Below are 19630 nucleotides of genomic sequence, written 5' to 3'. Positions count from 1 at the left end.
ATCGTTTCCATGGCCATAGATTTCTCTCTGGGTACATTTTTGTTTCGTAGAAAAGCTATAGAGAACGTTAAGAAAGATTTCGTAATCTGTAATCACAAAGTAGGTGAGTACAGCGATTTTTCTTGAAACCCTTCAAAATGTTCCGCGTTATTAAATCATATTTTAACAATAATGGCTAATCAACTATTCGATCTTCACAAGTCAAACCTTAATTAACTATTAATCAAACAACGCCGAATTCGAGAGCAAACCCGTAAAGCCCCGCCATCTATTTGGCCGGCACTACGCTATACGTGCTCGATACGCGCGAGCTCCGGAGCGTGGTTCTATCGAACGGGCTGGAGGTGAATGCGTTGGAAAGCGAGCCCTGGTTGAGTTCGGCCGAGGTCCCCAGGGTCGCGTTGGAGGTAATAAAAGCGCTGTTCCAGAGAAACTCACTTTTGGCCCCGCAGCTTTCAAATAGCCCGAGAATCAAATGCCCTTTCACTATAAACGTTCTCTTAGTTTCACTCTTAGTTCCCAATGCAATCAGACCGCCCGGCCGCCGATACTAATGCCATTTAGAGTCTTCAATACAGCGGACACCTTCCAGGAACTCGCGATTGAGCTATGTCAGAGTCGCGTTCGAATTCGGAACATTCATTATCGGTTGGTCTATCGAGATGTATGTGGTCACTTGTTCTAAAATTTAAAATCTTATAGTATTTATTCTAAATCGAAAAAACTTCTGTGAACTCGCGATACCAGTTGTTTCCTAACGGAACTAACCTTAGTTAGCTCAAGCTTATTTTAAACCTGGTGGCAGAAATGAGAAATAAGATGATTAACTACGAATATAAACTTAACTTTAAAACCAGTAGGATTTTCTGCAAAGTAAAGTTGTCTCCTTGGTTTCGTGTAGCTTATGTCTCTTACTTTCACCTAGGAGAAAAAAACACAAGGAGAACGCAACTAGCCTTTAAACACGCTAACGCAATGTTGTGTACAAATTTCATTGGACGAGCCTTTACTCTGAACGTTTTACGGGCTGCGGGAAAGACAATTTAAAATTTTCCCTTCCGACGGCAGCAGACGCTAAAGCGTCTAACCAATGAAAAATGTACGCGAGAAAATGCACAACTTTTGACGGGTTGCGTTCTCCTAGTGTCGGGTGCTGTGTTTGTTGCTCCTAGCTTACACAGATCTACGAGCACGTGCTAGAGTCACCAGGAATTTCAGATTTTCTAGCGCTGTTGCAAATTGAGTGTGCCAAGATTATACTGAAAAAGCTTTGACCTTCATTTTACTTTATATAAAAATGGAACCATTTTGACGAAATAGACTCAATTTACAAGTCAGACACGAAGATAAACAATAAAATAACTCGGAATCTAGTAGACAATGCAAACAATGTCCTTAAAGGGAGTAAAACCCTGGAGGTAAAGGTCAAGCTTCCATCAAAACTCGTGGCGCGACAGTCTAAAACGTAGTAGGAAAATCCGGGTCCGGGCGTAAACCTCCCAACGATCCTTCTATAAAACCTTACAGTGGGATCTGAATTTCGAGAATCAATAGTGGCTTGACCTTCCCTGCTATCTAGGAGAAACAAACACAGCACCCCACACAAGGATAACGCAACCCGTCAAAAGTTGTGCATTTTCTTGCGTACAGTTTTAATTGGTTAGACGCTTTAGCACCTACTGCCGTCGGAAGAGGAAAATTTTGAAATTATCTTCCCCCTTTCAGTAAAACATGCAGCGTAAAGTTTCGTCCAATGAAATTTGTACAAAACACTACGTTAGCGTGTTTAAAGGCTAGCTGCGTTCTCCTTGTGTTTCTTGCTCCTAGCTGCTAGGGTTATTCTCCCTTTAATCCGAACAAAACCGTATCAGGACTGAGTTTGTCCACCACAAGTCCTACAGCTACGTCCATGACCCGTTCAAATCGAAAAAAGGGGGGATAAGTTTGATGCTTCAAAATCGAACGTGGAAAAGAAGTGGTAGGTGGGAGGGCAAAACCTATCAGAACGGTGGCCGCCGTTTATATTCGGGGGAAGTCCAAAGTGGTCCTAAGCAACAAAGTCAGCTAAATCCCAATCTCCCTTTTTTCACGAGATGAGAAAAGAAGGGTGAGAGAGAGAGAGAGAGAGCTATAAAGATTGGAAGATAAGGACCTTCGATTTTGATTCCCCAAAGTCCTATAGTCGATTCCAAAATACAAGGCCTCGCCGTAATGGAAGATGGGGATGGCTTCGAAAGGTATATGGCTGAGTCCTGTGTTGGACTATATTCGCGAATCGTTTTCCGGGTGGCGCTTTTCTCTTTTTCAGTGTTGTTGCATTCTGAACGTTTGGGGAATAAAGAGGGCCAATTGAATAGTCGCGAATTCTTTGGAATTCTCCGCTCGTCGATCGAGTCGGGCCTTATTTCGATGGTAATGATTTCTCCACCCCACCGCGCGATTCGAAAGAAATTTTCGGACAATTTAAAATACGGGGGTTCGGGATGAAGGGCCGTTCTTTCCGGAGCCAAAGGGTGGCTCCTAGGGGGCTCGAAATATGACGTCAAAGACCCATACCCCCCTCCACTTCAAAATCGAAAACTAAATGTACCGATTCTAGGATGGACTTGGCGAAATATTCAATGGGCTACTTTGGTGGAAATGTAGCGTCACTTATACCGAAATAAAATAGGAACGCGTCTGCTACGTGATTTTTGGGTCACCGATTTCACGCTTCCAATCTAATTTGTACAAAAGTACAAAGAGTCAATTGCGCGAATACCGGTATTAATATAAATATAATTTAAAAGATATAACGTCAATGCATTTGCCATATGGAGCAAAGGGGGACCGTTTTAGTTGGTAGGGCCATAATGATAAAAAGCTACCGCGGTTTTATCTTTTGACATTGCTAGAAGAGTAGCAGACGCCCCTTGCACGCGCTCTTCCCCTTCGATATCTCCCCTGCCGTAAATCGATGGGGGGGGGGGTGCGAGGAAGGGGTCGCAAAGGGGAGCGAGACAGAAGGCCGCAACGCGCGGAGATCTTCGACTGTCCGTGATAAGGAAAGGCGTTGTCCCGGGTAACATGGCCCCGCTCGGTTCGTAGCGGGCAGCCCTTTTGGCGGAGCGCGCGCGCGGGAGAAATGACACGAGAATTTTTATTCCATTTTTTTGTCGGGGGGAGGCGTTCTGTCGGTTGTTTCACCCCCTTTCTCTTTTGACATGGCCAAGGACACTAGGCTTTCCTGGTTCGCCCGACTTTATGGATGAGAGGACAGCAGATTAGAAGAGACGGTTTAGCGACACGCAGATTCGAAAAGAAGGGCCAAGCCCTCCCCTCGCTATGTTCTGTGCCACCCCCCTCTGGTGAAACCCCCCCTCTTCCAACATCAAAGGCTAACAGGACGTATCCAATTGACGACGCGCCTCATAACGCCGACTAATTCTGTCGATAAAGTACGAATTTACGTAAGCTGCCGCTTTGTCAAGACCCGTTTCAACTCGTGGTCTCTCGGAAAGAATGTTTGGCTACCTTACAAGTTACAGGATAGAGTATGAACACGATATAAAGATACATGAACGCCATATGTAACTTAAAAGATACATGAACACGATATGTAACTTATAAGATACATGAACACGATATGTAACTTACAAGAAACATGAACACGATATGTAACTTACAAGATACATGAACACGATATGTAACTTACAAGATACATGAACACGATAATTAACTATCTTTAGCAGAACATGAGAGAGTATAACTAGTTTTAATTTAACCGAAAATCATATCTGATTTTATATTAAATCGATCCATAGTTTTAATTTGATATAAAATTTTACAGTAGTTTTTGATAAATACGAAATGGAACAGTAGTTTCTTATAAATATGAAATGGAACCGTAGTTTTTTATAAATAGGAAATGTAGCAGTATTTTTTTTAAATAGGAAATGGACGTGTAGTTTTTTATAAATTAGAAATGGAACCGTAGTTTTTTATAAATACGAAATGGAACCATAGTTTTTATAAATAGGAAATGTAACTATAGTTTTTATAAATACGAAATGGAACTGTAGTTTTTTATAAATACGAAATGAAACAGTAATTTCTTATAAACACGAAATGAAACAGTAATTTCTTACAAACACAAGATGGAATGGTAGTTTCTTATTAACACGAGATCAAAGCTTACTTTTATGCAGATACCAGAAAGAGAACTGTCATATAATTACAACACGAAATCCAGCTATAGTTTTTATGAACACTTACTCGAATTGATAAGTTATATGTACACGAAATCCGAAATGAGCAGAAGTTTCCGAATTAAAGAAAACAACGGCAAAATTCGAACATACAATGAAGTTTAAATTACAAAATGTAGATTAAACCTTGTATAGTACAGACAGCCGAACACACATCACAATATCCATTAAGTAATTGACTTGGCACAAAAGCTGATATTAGCCATTTCTAGATAAGACCTATAATAAAGCGTTGTCGGTTAGAGAGTTAGTGAGGCTGGTATTTATGGGAAAGGAGGCCCGGGGATAATACCAGACCCCCAATATTTCAATCTTCGTCCACATTTTTATCCGACAAGGACAAGGAAGCCGCTAGGGGCGGTAGCTTCGAAAAACACCTTTTAAGTAGTTTCCGGCCTTAACACTAGGTGGCTCTAGATAAATTTCTTCCACAGAAAAAAAAAGAGATTGCGATGTAGGCTCGTAAAGCCCGAACTGACCGCTACAAAGTATATGAATTGAAAGCTGTCGGGGTGTTGGAGACTAAAATGGGCTCCCCCGTGGCGAAAAACGAGCCGGGAAAAGAAAGCTGCCTCCAAGCGGCCCAATTTCGACTCGACTCTAAACAGACCCTTTATAAGGGGGCCTCGCAGTATGCCTTCTTCGATATTACAGAAAGAAGCTTTTTGCTCAGGGGAGAGTCGGGACCGCGTAGCAATGAGTTGGGTAAAAACTAATCACGTTCTATACCTCTATAGATTGACTCCTTTTTATTCAAAAGGTTTTTCGGGTCGCTGGCCAAATATGTGGGGACAAATCCCCCTTCGGTCCCGTTCGAACCCACGACGTCCACGTTGGTCAGACCGAAAGCGACGTAAGACCCAACGAATACGTCATCAAAATATGAAATTTCCGTCACTCCATCGCTACCAAATGTGCCGTTTTATAACGTATCTCTCCCCGCAATTAAAGTGACGAGAGGAAATCGAGCCAAGACAAATTAGCCCACAGACCAGAACGCTTCCAGTACAAAGCCATCTCGCGGGCTTTGTATTCGATGGTGAGACTAACTCTCCGAGTCTCCGTAGATATTTCAAAAGGCGCGAAAGTAGGGCTGACACCATTTGGGGTCTTACGTCGCTTTTGGTCAGACCATAAGTCTATAATATTGTTCCATAAGTTTGTCACTTTGGGGAATATTTCACTGAGAGTTAGTAACGGAGAAGAAAATCTCCCCCTAGCGAGGCGCTGTCAAAGGCTACGTGTGACGCGTTAGCGAGCGGACGCGAAACGGCGACGAAACCCGTAATGTAATCTGTCTCGTGAATAGCTCTTAGTAAAGCCATTGCGTGTGAAGAATATGAAGTGTCACACTTATGTAACAATATTATACACTTACGGTCAGACTAAAATGAAACTTTCTCGAGTAGCTCCAAAACCGCGTGAAAACACGAAATACTGGAGAGTCAATTTGTGGCTTGAGGAATCGCGCTATTAAGGTTTCGGCACCCCACCTTATCAATATTACTGAAGACCGGGTACAATTAAACCGCACCGCAGAATGATACACGGGGAGAATCGTATCCGAACAGACCTCTTTTTACCGATGGTAAGGAAAGACCCCGCGCGATATTGACGCGGAGGCCAGAATCGTTCATCACGGATGATTGGACACGCCGCGACCGTTTCACTGAAAAATATATCTCGAGCGAAGGAGGCGCAAAACATACTCCCAGCGTGGTCCTGGCGGGGATATACCCCCTTTCGCCCTTCGTCTGGCACCCTCGTGTCCCCTTCGAACTCGCGCCGCTGGAGGAAGGAAGATGAAAAACGGGAATGAGTTATTCTTCGGCATTCTTTGTTACCGGCTCTCTTTTACAATCTCCAGAACACCACCGACAGAAAAACGGAATGTGTGAAAATGTACGAGCTCGGATTCTTACCAAAACATATCAAACGGTTCAGCTACTACTTCCGCTTCACCGTACTCCTTCTATTTCGAAAACGAATTGCGGAAAACTTTTCCACGAAGCCAATTACCAAGAATATTCCGCGTTGCGACTAATAATAATCATCATCAATTAAACTAATACCCAAGGCACCGCCTAAGGGTCAAGTTACAGAACGGAGTGGTTAGCACTTTCGCCTCGCAGCAAGAGGAGACGGGTTCGATCCCAGCTTGTGGCCCTGGGTGAAAACTCGGAATAACTCCTTCCGCGTAGAGTTTGCAAGTTCTCTCCCCACAGGTTGATATAAACTTGTAGAGGTTAACGGTAATAGTGAGTGTAGGGAGCTGTTGGCTCGCGTGGCATGAAGGGCTTGCCACCACCCTCCTACGCATTGTAACCCGGCCACCTGAATTAATGGCTTTAGAAGTCGCTTGATGACTTAGGCCTAAGGTGGTGCCTTGGTATTAGCCTAGTTGATTAATACTTATTATTTTAAGGTCAGGGGGGCATTTAAGCTAGTGGTCCAACAGAGGTTACGTAACCGTATCGCTAGGTCACTTCCACGTCGCATGACGTTTAATCTGCGTTTTATTTACGTTTCAAAAAGCGCCCATCCATTATCCCTGATGCTAATACGTAGACGCTGATTTTCAACACTAAAGAAATGGGCGCCCTTTTTCGGTAATTTTACGCTAATTTTACATACAGTTATGATACGGTTACTTAACCTCAGGTGGACCACTAGCTTTAGACGAAAACTGCTACAGTCATTGGTGTTCAGAAACTATGTTGAATATTTCAAGGCTTTCTGTTTAGAACTTGGTCAGTTACGAAAGTTTCCCGATTTCAATCAAAACACTTGGAAAATAGTCCATACGATTTAAATAAAGTTTTTTTAATGTTTTTATGATAAAACTAGTCTAGATGTTTAGTTTTACTTTTAGATTCGAAAAAATGAGGCGAAAATGACGCTATATTTAAATTTTCAAACAATATTAGAAAGTTTTGCGAGCGGGAAATTTTCGGCGGACAATTTTCAAACTTACAATTCTAGGTTATATCATACCTTGATCAAAGGAATATAATCAATATATAAAGTAAAGATCTAAAGAATTTTTACTTTTGAAATTTGAGGAGAAATATATCACAAAAAACCAAAAAATGAATATAACATAAAAGTGGAATTTTCCCCTTAGTCGTCTGACTTGGAATCCCTCTGTCGATCCCCACCTTACGTGAAAGTACGTCACAAAGGCAGAGTTAAAGATAACCCTACGACCATTGTATTAAAGGTTTCCCTCGCTTTTGACATCTCTGCTAAGGAAGGCCTTTTCCGAGAGAGTATTCTCTATCGAATTCGGAAGAGAAAACCAATACAATATAATCGGAGACTTCAACACAAAACTTTTGCCTTTCTTTATTTTTGTAGCCACACGCGCAAAGTCGAAAATTTTCATTTTCTAGCTATTCTTAGTCCCTCAGTATTCTATTCCGGAAATTTTCTAAGACTCTATACGTTCCCAGACAAGGCGGGAGACGCGAAGAATATAAAACATTTCTCTTTGAAAAGTTTTGTTTTCTGGGTCCGGCGTAGTCAGCAGCGGGCTTCGGGTGTCTTCGAATTGGCCTCTCAAAAGCGTTCTTCCTTTATTCGCGTTTCGCATTCGTCAAAAAAGCCGCTTCGAATATTTCAAATTTCGGGTTTCGTTTATATGGAACGTCGTACTAGTTTCTTTTATTTACCTCCTCCACTTTCTTCAAATTCAAAGATTTAAACTTTTATCGATTCTATTTTTTCCACCTCTTTTATAAAAAGAAAGTAACTGATTGATTTCGCGGTAATAAAACTGATGCAATTTCGCGGTCTATTTACCCAGTCATAAATAATATTCCACTGTCGTTTTCTTTATTGTTATCTTAGTTATGTCGTTATTTATATATTTTTTGCGCTATTTTAAGGTATATAAAGCGGCAAAAAACATAAAATATTGAAAAATATTTACTGAAACTGACATTTTGTTTTCCTTAAGAAAATCTATGTAGCGTAACATCAGTTGCTAAAAAAATAAGATAAACCATAAATTGCAACGAAATTTTGTTTTCGTGTTTGTGATTTAGGCTTGCTTCTGAAATAATATACAAAGCCAACCAAGAAATAATCAATAGCTACTTCCATTCGAAAACAAAGTATTTTACGACCAAAATATTGTTTAAAAATTAATAAACCAAATAATTTTTGTGTTTGAGTGTTGTTTACTGGCGTTTTAACTATAGCTAGATATCTATAAACGGTTTGAAATTTTTGGCATACATCAATTAATGTATCTGTAATTGCTTAGTATTTAATTCAATTTTAGTATATTTCTCTAATTTTCTGTATTAAAAACGTGATGAAAACATCAAATATTTGGTTTGTATAAAATTATGAAATATTTTACTTTTTTCAATTTAATAATTTCACCATTTTACTGCGTTCAAAGTTTAGTACCTTTCCCCATCAGCTGTTAATCACATCTCAGAACGTCCATAATTAAAATTGAATCGATCTATTCAAATAAATCTTAAATTAAATATATTTAAAAAAACGGTACTACGCCATATATATTTTAAAAATACAGGATAAAACCAAGAATATATTTATTTATACTCAGGGAGAATGAATATGTCGAGACTATCGACGGACACGTTGAGGCCCTAGCCCCGTCACGCTAAGGGCGGGGGGGGGGGGGAGGTGGTCTTATTTTTTGCGTCCTCGCAGCAGCGTTAATCGCGTCGAAAAACGTAATTTTTAAGAACCAATGAGATTGCAGTGTTATTTGATTTTATTAAGGCGGAGGAGCATACCGGGGGCCCCAACGGGTGGAATTGGAAAAAACGCTAAAAATAATCTCAATATATTCATTCTCCCTGAGTATAAATAAATACATTCTTGATAAAATCATAAAACTATACAAAATTAGAACTTTTCTGTTTAATTTTTTTTTATATTCGAAACGATCTTTCGAAAACACCATACCTCTACTTGGAATGCTTATCGCGGCAGATTTTCGTCTCGATGTGGCTGACGGTTTTTTTTGACGTCACTTTGTTAACTTAACAAACAATTACGTGAGAGGGCAGTTCGCGCAGAGGGGATTTTTTTATCTCGTAGGCGGGGCCAAAGCCGTCAGAGTGATCTTACCATACGCGATACGCCAGGATAAGCATTCCAAGTAGAGGTATGGATTCCTGCTTAAGGTAATACTTCTAACTTGGAATAATACATAAAAGCCGAATTTTGTAAAAAGCACTTTAATACTTCTCTTAATACCCCTCGATACCGCTATTAAAAGCGGTACACTATTCATAAACACCTTTCATTTTTTCTTTCGATTCAATTTTGAAGAAAAGCCAGTAACAGGCCGACAGAAAATAAAGGGAACTAGGTAGATATGGGTAAAACCGGCGGGGTTCCAACGTCGAATGATATGTAGGCTTCATTCTATATTACAATATTACATGGCACCCTGCTGAGTTTATTTCCAATTTCAACCGGTAGACGTCGCTGGTGTAAATGGCTACCCGGATACCTCGGTCTCAATAGAAGCCATTTTCATTACTGGGACATCACTACAATAAACAGGCCTGTAGAGGGAGAGAGAGAGAGAGAGAGAGAGAGAGAGTAAAAGCTACAGTCAATGCGACTACAGCCTATTGAGTTCCCCAGCGCGTCCACAATCAGTCATATTAGTAGTTGAGGTTGCGGAGAAACCCTGACCTCTCGTGGCGGTTTGATGCGAGAGAGAGAGAAATACTTTTATACCCGACACAATGTTGGAGCTATCCTATAACCACCTTTTTTGGGCCCGAGCCTTTTATCGAAAAACGTGCGAGGAATTTTAAATTGGAAATATTTCCAAATAAACCTAGTTGTATTTTCAAGATGGCAGAACGTCGCTTGGTGCTTTAAATAATTCCAATAAAATTTAAATATAATTATCCGATTTAGATAAAGTATATTTTTGAACCATTAAGGGGGAAGAATGCAGTAAAAGCCTCTTTTTCGTTCAAGCTGAACGTTTCTGTTTTAACAATTACATAATTATATTTTTCTTATTAGGCTGAACCTTCCTCTAGTGCTTAAAATAATTTTGATAATTCTAATATTAATAGTTAACGAGATATAAGGTCGTAACTAAAGGGTAGTTTGGGCACTTGTCGAACTTGTTTAGCTCCGGGGGTCCGAATTAAAACGTAATAACTTAATTACTTTTAAATTTAAAATTGTAAAAATTATTTTAGTCACTAAACAAGAGGCGGTCCTACATTTAAATATTAATTTTATAAGTTAAAATACAAAATTAAAAGAGTTCAGCTTGAAATAGCGCGAAAGTAGACAATGGCCACTGTAGTCTTCCCCCTTAATACTATTATGATATACTCGGAAAATTAAATTATTTATATAAATAATACAGACTTCCGTCGTCTGCTTTTTCAATTTCCCCTTAATTTTAAAACGTCAAAATGGTAGTTGTTTAACTGTGACTCTGGTTCAATTAACAGAGTTTTTTCTAATAAAAATATTAAATCCTGAATTTTTGCGATTATGAATTTTCCTGTGTTTTTTTTCTGATTTTTGAGATTCTTGAACCCAGATTGGGAAAAGTTGATTTCCAAATTCCTAATATCATTTTTCTGTACTGTACTTTATTTTGACGAATGTCGGACCACTTCGAGTACATTGAACTTGGGCGGCGTTATAAAGTAGATCATTGAACTTACACTTACACCTCTTGAACAGTGCTTCCACATGCGGGGAATTTTTCCCCTTTCCGGGATTTTCAACCTTACAAAATGCTAAAAGGGAATAATGTAATTTAAGAGGGAAAACGGGAAAAGTGAGGGAAAATGGCATTTTGTGGGGGGAAATGAGGGAAAACGGGAAAAGTGAGGGAAAATGGCATTTTGTGGGGGGGAAATGAGGAAAAAGTGTTCTTTGCACGGGAAGAAAGGTATTTTTTAGCTTTTCTGGTAACATTGCCTGTTCTAGTCTACTCTAATTTTATGTTATGAGTCACAGTCTCACAGATGTAAAAAATATTTGCAATACGTTAGATAGTAATGAAAGTCATCATCTAAATATCCATTTCCGACTTTTGAGGATATATTTTTGCAAAATTATTCAAATGTAAGTAATTTTGTAATAAATAAAACCTTATATTTGGAATTATTTTCAGAATTAAACTGAATATTTAAACAAATTTGTATTAAAAACTCAAAAATATAGCGAGGGATAAAAATGGGAATTTCCAAGTCAAAAAAGGGATAAAAGGGATTTTTCGTTATAGAAATTGTTGCAAGAGGGAAATTTTATATTTCAAATGTGGAAGCCCTGCTCTTAAGCTGCATTTACCTCGCTGGCGTTACTGGAAAAATATGTGCTAGACGCCATTTTTGAAAATGGCGTCCGAATGCATAGTGTAAATTAACATCCAACGCGTAACTTTCTGATTCCACGAATTCCGGAGCCAGTTATATTTCGTGCCTGGCCATTAATTTACGTTTATCACTTTTATTTCGTAATTATATATTCCGCATTGCCTATAATTCCGATAATACCGAATTGAACCGGAAGGGGAGGGTGGCGGTGGACACATCCTCGCTTATCGGTGGACTTCGGAGTTCTACGTTACTAAACCTTCCCGGGCTATTTATCATAATTTGAAAGGGGAGACCCAAAATACGTATTAAAATTTTTGGATATTCACCCAAATATTGGAAGACCTATCTGGAACGAGATAATCGGAACTGAAGCCGTCACCATGGCCCCTGCAGCCCCTGGAAGTTCGCTCCAAAGTTGAATCCAGCGCCAATAAAGCCTTCAAAGCCGAGCTGATTATACGGGTATCCGAATCAACGTCATAAACAAAGTTATATCTCAATTTACTAATTAGAAATACGGTTTCTCCAATAGTAATTCCCGAACTCGGAAGATATCAAGCACCACCTCCCCTCTTTCATAATACCCCTTAAATCAATATAAATCAATTAAAACGGGCTTTATCATGATGTTCTCTAAATTGTGACATACACACGATGTAATTGAAATAACAAAGGATTAGCCAATGTACCACTTTATGCCGCAAAACTATAGGAAGATAATTAGGGGTTTCCTTCTATTGCGTACGGCGCCATCGTGTGCGAAGAGTAATAATGGAAGCTATAGGTTTTTTTTAAATCCGAACTTTCCAACCATTATAGCAAGAACATAATTTTCATCCCAAATCGAGCAGCCTGTAATTTTAATATAGTCGAACTAAAATCCTGGTTATAAATAAAAAATATAGTTGGGAAATCTTGAAAATATCGGAAATAATTGAAACATTGAAATATTTGGGAAATATTGAAAAATATGGGAAATATTGAAAATATGGGAAATATTGAGAAATATGGGAAATGTAGAGAAATATGGGAAATGTTGACAAATATGGGAAATGTTGACAAATATGGGAAGATATCTCGGTAAAAATGGGAAATGTTGAAAAATATGGGAAGAAATCTCGGTAAATATGGGAAATGTTGACAAATATGGGAAGCAATCTCGGTAAATATGGGAAATGTTGACAATTATGGGAAGACATCTCGGTAAATATGGGAAATGTTGACAAATTTATGAAGAAATCTCGGTAAGTATGGGAAATGTTGACAAATATGGGAAGAAATCTCGGTAAATATGGAAAAATTAAAATTTACAGCATTATTAGAAATAATTGGAAATAAAAAATTCGTAATAATTTTGTTTGTTAGATTTTCTGGCAACAACACAGTCAACACTGTTTTTCGACTAATTATTTTGGACCTAAAGAAAGCCAACAGTTGGTTTAACACGAAACGAGGTCAACCATATTGTCATTCATTACGTGGAAATTATTTTACAAATGCGATAAAATTGTAGTATATAAAATTATAAACAGATAGCGTGTTTTTTTTGCTAATGATAAAGTCAATTAATTCATAATGCATTAGACAGATTTAATGACGATTGACAGTGACGGAACTTATTAATAAACAGCGCGAAAGCTTTTAATAAATTGTATCTTTAGTATTTATCAGGCCAAATGTGTGTGTGGTCGGACTCGCGAGTAAGGTCATGGCGCGGATGAACTGGGTGGAGTAGACTCAAAAGCGAGGCTAGCTCGTACATAGACAATCATCTCCTTGGAGGGTCTTCTATCTCTATCTTTGTCCCATAGTTCCACTATTACCGGAATTACACGCTGAGAGGGACGTGAAAGAAGAGAACCATCGAGCCCAGCCCCGAAATTGAAGGGAAGTTTCCCGGCACTAGATAAGACGAGCCATTTCTTCGCGCGCCATCTAACGCCGGGGCCCATCCGACAAAAAGGTTTTTCGCCACTCATAATTGATCAACTATGGAGAAACGCCCTGGTCGTGATCTCCGAGCTTTATGGACGTTAATTAGCCAGCGGCGAAAGAGTTGTTGTCGCGCGTCATGGGAGGCCTTCATTCTCATCTACTTTGATGGTTTTATTTATTTTTAAGGCGCGTTCGTGGATAAGATACCCACAATAAGTATTTCAAGGACATACCACTAAATCTATTCGAATTTACGTAAAAGGTCGCTTAAAAAAAGCGGGTATTTGAAACAAAAACTTGTCGAGAATTAAATCTTTTAGAGATAAAAAAGCCGGTTTAGTATAATTTGAACATATTAAAATTAATCACGAGTCCCGTTGTACACAGATTTTTATATATACCGCAAAGTGAAGACACGGACGCTATCTAGGGGTCAAAGTCAATATGACAACTAATAACAATAACAAGTAGATAATCGATAAAGCAACGGATGTTAGCTAACTTGCAGGCTTGCTGTGATTTCCGATTTAAAGGTAGGCTTTATATTTTTATCATAAATATATCAATTTTACAAAGGATATTGAAAAGCCATATCGTAATGAAAAGGAAATAAAACATGGGCCAGGTTTTTTTAACTGTCACAAATGCCAAGGCCCAGTTCTTATCAATTTGATAATGACGTTATAACATACGAAATCATACGATTAAGTGTTAGATGCTGATAAACCAATGAGGCAAAAATTAATATATTCTAATAGACTAGTAAAGCACCTGAATCAACAGGAAAACTTCGTATGTTTCGTAAATAAAAAAATATAATAATTTAAATAATACAGCTATCCAGTGAACTTAAACAAAAATAAATCGATCGAACACCAAATCGAAATTTTAGTTTTCCCGATTTAAATATTAATATTTTTGTTTAGATTATTGAAGCCTTGGCGTGCTTTGGAAGTTTCTATAACAACAAAGTAAAACTAAAACTTCAAAGTCAGCTGACCCAATTTTTGTATAAAAATATTCGACGAAATATTTGACGTGGCTAGAAAAAATAGTTGATACTCGATTCGATACTAAAAAATTGTTTTGCATATATCTAATTCATTTCCTTTCACTTTCTCAACCACCACAGATGTCGCTTCCAACTTTCAAAACCTTCGAGGATATAATGGACTGGTGGTCCAATAACGACTTGCCAGAGTTGTCGGACGCTTTTACTAACTACCCATCTCGGTTTGACGGCCAATTTCCAAACGCGGATGATTACCTCTACCAAATGACCAGGATCTCGGACCCTAAAGCCAATTTCTCAGAAATCGTCAAGTTTCTGGATGAATTGTTGAGAAATCTAGCGCCGCAGTACCAACAAGTCTGGATCTGTCAGAAGAGTTTCTTCCAGATGTCATTGGACTGGTTCAAAAACCCTGGAGAGGCTTACAGACATCTCAACTACTTTCTGGTTCGATACGGGTCCTTCAAACACTCTGGTTCGAAATTCCAAGATTGCCACGTCAGCCAAGCGTTCTTCAAGGCGTCCTTAGCGTGGAGGGAGCACATGGGAAGTTTCCTGAAAATACCGGGACTGGAAACATTCGAGGAACCGCACGATAAGTACCACATCATGATCAACCAGTTCGTCCGCTATCTCCGAAAGACGAGATGCAGACGTACCACTGAAGTGGTCTTACCACCGGGCGAAGTCTTTCAACAATGTTCTAACATGGATTCCTTGTTCTGCACCTTTTTGTGGCTTTACATGGCCAAGGTCACCAAATACGAAGACTTCCTGGATTGCTGCTCCTTCTTTTATCGCCTCGGCGAACACGTCCGAGTGACTGGTTTGATTAAGAGATGGATGCGAAACAGCGAGACCAAGGGCGTCGTGGCCATGTACGACTTAATGAGCCACAGGTACGACGTCAACCTTCCACCGTACGTCTTCAACCCCAGCAAGGTTCACGACGTTATCGCTTGCATCGGTGGATTTGATCCACATTCGCCAATCAAGACGTTGAAAGAACCTGGAATCTCCCTTCGTTACGCCTCTAACTTGAGACACGACATCGATAATTTGCAGATGCTGTGGAAAGGTCTGTACAACCTTGAAGTGGCGTACAGTCGAAGATCGTACGTTGGTAGCAGGTCCTTCAATCTCCCGGAGAAGTTTTTCTACAGTTGGCTCATCGGCCAAAAAAGCCATTTTCAAAACACGGCCCAGTGCTCCGAATAGTACCACTTATTGCATTATCTATTGATATGATATCTTCCATTATATAATTTTTATTACATTTTATCAGTATCTCTTTATTAAAGTTTAATTGAGAGGTTAAGCACGTGCCAGAAAACGTGTAGAAGTGTAGAAAATGAAACTACGTCTACGCGTTTTCCTTATTCAGAGGTTTAACTTCTCTAGGATTATAGTTCCTTTTAAAGAAACGCGTCAATGGGGTTAAAAGTTTATTTTAACTTGTCATAGACAGCTGTCAAAACTAATAAACATTTAAGTTATATTGTGTTTCCTCAAACCAAAGATAAGGTTGATAAAATTTATCGATTGTATAGTTTTAATATTGTTTTGTACAAACCGAATACACGGTTGATAATATTCACTTTTATTTCAAATAAAAGTTCGTTTTATGTTGTGTAAATTAAGTTTTTAATTTCCGTGAAGTTTATAAGACTTCAAAGAGGGCGTCAACCCGAAATGAAAGAAACTAAGGAAGATATCGTCTTCCAGTAGCCTAAAGAGCCTTTGTTCAGTCTTTTATTAGTTAGATCATAAGTGACGTAATAAAATAAGTAGGACTTTTCCAACTCTCATGACGCCTATTTTATAATGATAGTCCATTTCGCCAATGGCCACATAAATCATTACGTGGCTAAGGACTAAGAACTCCGCAAGCTGTTACTAGTTTTGGGAAGTATCAGGTAACGCTGTCCAAGAAATTGCCAACGACAGCCTATTTGAATAAGCCAAGGTTTATTGAGAATTGAACCGCGATGATTTCGGTCACTAAATGAAAACAGTGTTAAACTTAGGCTATTATGTTAATTATGGTTAGATCGTATATCCGTTTTGAGGTCCTCCTCCAAGTAAAAGACACGTGTTTCTCGTTTAAAATCACGTGTTGTCAAGAGAATCATTGGAATAAATACTCTTTGGAAAGACTCTGAATAGACTAAATACTCGTTGGCAAGACTGCCAATGAAATAAATACTCGTTGGCAAGACTGCCCATGGAATAAATACTCGTTGGCAAGACTGCCCATGGAATAAATACTCGTTGGCAAGACTGCCCATGGAATAAATACTCTTTGGCAAGACTGCCCATGGAATAAATACTCGTTGGCAAGACTGCCCATGGAATAAATACTCTTTGGCAAGACTACCCATGGAATAAATTATCGTTGGCAAAACTGCCACTGGAATAAATACTCGTTGGCAAGACTATCCATAGAATAAATGCTCGTTGGCAAGACTACCCATGGAATCAATACTCGTTGGCAAGACTATCCATAGAATAAATTGGTACCAATGGCCTACCAATCTGCTTAGAGCGCCTTAAGCTTGGTCACGCCACCAGTGCGAATGGTTTTTCTTAGATACATATGGACGTCATCTTATTTACGAATTTTCATTTTCTGCCAACAATATATATATTCTTTGGTAGTGTCAGTGTTCTAATTCCAAAATAAAAAAAATATATATAAATGTGCTTGTTGCATCTGTATAGCAAAGTTGCATCTGTATAGCAAAGTTGCATAATAACCCAATGATACTCGCATCAGCTTTGGGGCTAATCGGAGCATCCAAAAGGAAAACGCCATGAGATTCCACTATTCCATAAAGATGAAGAAAAAGTGCAAAGACAGTGTAAAAAATGTGCCGCAAGGCGCAGACACGAGAATAATATTTCAAAAGGAAGTGTTTTCCTTCCCCCAAATAATAAGAGAGACGGAAGGAAGCGAAAATCTTGGGCGTCAGTCCGTATAAAAGCTAGTTCTCTTTCCCAGTGTCGTCTATGTCTGTCCGCGTGTCGGGGTATAAAAGCGGAAAGAAATGTCTTCCAAGTTGTAACTCTTTCGGTCGCTCGTCATTCTCGTTTATTTCTTTTCCCTCTCACTGGTTGCATTCCACCAATGGCGGAAAAGCCCCGGGAAACTGAAAATTACGAGCCCCAAGGCTTAACTTATGACCCATTCCATTAACTTACGCCTTTCGTGGGACCCCATTTTTTAGCTTTTCAGGAATAAAACGCGTCGCTTATAACGTGTAGCGTGTACCTTCTTGTTTTGATGTTGCTGCTGCGTCACGGGTGACGTATCGATGACGTTTTATTACGAAAAGACTGGACATAAGGGTAAATTCGACGTGGAACCCTGTTTTTAAGTATAAACTGAACTTAAATTCTACGTATTTCGTGACGAACGAGCTACATGCTTATTTTATGGAAAGGTCTAATATATTCCCTTTTTTCTTAGAATAATAATTATTTCTTTCAGTATATGGAATTGAATTACAATTTGAGGAAAGTATAAAGAATATTTCGGTGAATTTTTCCTTCAGGTCGGTTCTTCCCATACCCTGTGGTTTCACGAAGGGGTTTCAGGGCTTCTGCGGAATTATTAGGAAATTTTGTTAATTACCTGGTTATATTAACTCGTGTATAAATGTTCTTTGTTGGAACTTCAGCATTTTTAGTGTAGTCTAAAATCTTTTTACTTTCGTCGCGAGCCCTTTAGTAGTAATATTTTTGTTAAACAAATAAATGGCGAAATGGCGCATTCCAAGTGCCCCTCAATTCATTGGGGTTTCTGGGATTTTCTGTTAGATAGAGAAGGGTTCTGCTATAAAATTTAAACATATTTACCTTCGTAGGTTCAAGGCATCTCTAGCAACCTTGGTTTCAAGGCAGGTTTCAATGAGCGCCATTTTACCGCCAATCCGCGGAAGTATATACGGCATTTCGGTTCAAAATTTATAACTTTATTACTCTACGTAGGAATATTCTCTAACTTAGAAAGCATATTTTCCCGTGTAATTGTTATATCGCATTGATTAATATCACTAAATACATATTATTGGTATTTTTCTGGTTGTAACCAGGCTGAGAAATGAGGAATTTTTTAAACTGGACCAGTGGTCAGTAGAGCCTAGGTAGTTTAATTGAAAAATGGCCACTGGCCACTTACCATTTTTAACCTTCAAAATCAGGCTTTAATAATTTATGGTCAAATAGAGTGTAGAGTACTAAACTAAAATCTTGAAGGGAAAAACTTTGAATTAATTAAGTGGTCACCAGGCCCACTAACACCCCAAGCATTTAATTTTTAAACTGGCCCAGCTAATTTTTAAACTGGCGATTGGCATGTGATAGTGCCTTATTTCTCACACTGGTTGTAACTAGGAGCGGAAAAATACTGCCTACAAACAAACAACTACGATAACAGTGTTGTCTATCAAGGTTCGATCAAAATGGCCACGTCCACATTTTGACGTATTTTTTATTTACTGAGTCGATAACTGTAAACATAGATGGCACGCGTTCCCGTATAATTCATATCCTTAAGTGGCGCCATCTACGTTACCGTACTGTCATTGGGTAAATACTTAAAAAAATAATTTTGGCGATCTTTTGCACCGAACCGCTTTCGAGTAGATTTTCAACAAGGCCACGTAATTCAATTAGACTCTCTATAAAGCCCCCATCCCACAACAAGACCAAACATTTTCTTTCCTCAGTGAAAAACTAATAAAATCTAGTCAAGCGAAGGTTTGTCGATTACCCGAGGGTTACTGGAGTTAAAATTTTAGGTTTTCACTTCGATTTTTCCTAACTTTTACCAGCTAGCTACCGTATTTGTTTCCATTATATATTTTTACGCCCAATGCAAAATCGTCCCATCAAAAACTTACTACCAAACTGATATGGAGAGGTCTATCGCTGTATTACGTACGCCACGTTATATTATATCGCGGTGGCAGTGGGTGAGAAGAGGGATTTACAGCCTTCTATAACTACGGACTGCGCAGCTCTGTTTGTGTACCGAGCGGTTATAACTTGATGGGTAGATGAAGGCGCCGCTCAACGGCGGCAGC

General features: G+C 39.0%; 1 protein-coding gene and 1 long non-coding RNA gene across 3 annotated transcripts in view; one reads left to right on the top strand and one right to left on the bottom strand.

The window, feature by feature from the left end:
- Positions 1 to 19630, bottom strand: part of LOC149943650 (uncharacterized) — a 278012-nt gene that overhangs the window by 169493 nt on the left and 88889 nt on the right. The window lies entirely within an intron of this gene.
- On the top strand, positions 13148 to 16169 carry LOC149943651 (uncharacterized). 2 transcript variants are annotated; one of them, XM_090174979.1, is made up of 2 exons: positions 13148 to 13559; positions 14664 to 16169. In XM_090174979.1, the coding sequence occupies exon 2, from the start codon at positions 14664 to 14666 to the stop codon at positions 15759 to 15761; it is 1098 nt and encodes a 365-aa protein (XP_090031105.1). In that variant the 5' UTR covers positions 13148 to 13559; the 3' UTR covers positions 15762 to 16169. The 2 variants fall into 2 exon arrangements, with proteins under 2 accessions (XP_090031105.1, XP_090031104.1); XM_090174978.1 differs by lacking the exon at positions 13148 to 13559 and adding an exon at positions 13980 to 14064.

The sequence above is a fragment of the Leiobunum rupestre genome, chromosome 5, assembly GCF_980474605.1.
Source record: "Leiobunum rupestre chromosome 5, qqLeiRupe1.1.hap1, whole genome shotgun sequence".
NCBI classification, from domain to species: domain Eukaryota; kingdom Metazoa; phylum Arthropoda; class Arachnida; order Opiliones; family Sclerosomatidae; genus Leiobunum; species Leiobunum rupestre.
The sequence above is the reverse complement of the archived record's forward strand: the minus strand, read 5'-3'. Positions and strand labels throughout refer to the sequence as shown.

Excerpts from the sequence above, each read along its gene's own strand:
- LOC149943651 (XM_090174979.1), top strand. The coding sequence starts at position 14,664 with ATGTCGCTTCCAACTTTCAAAACCTTCGAGGATATAATGGACTGGTGG.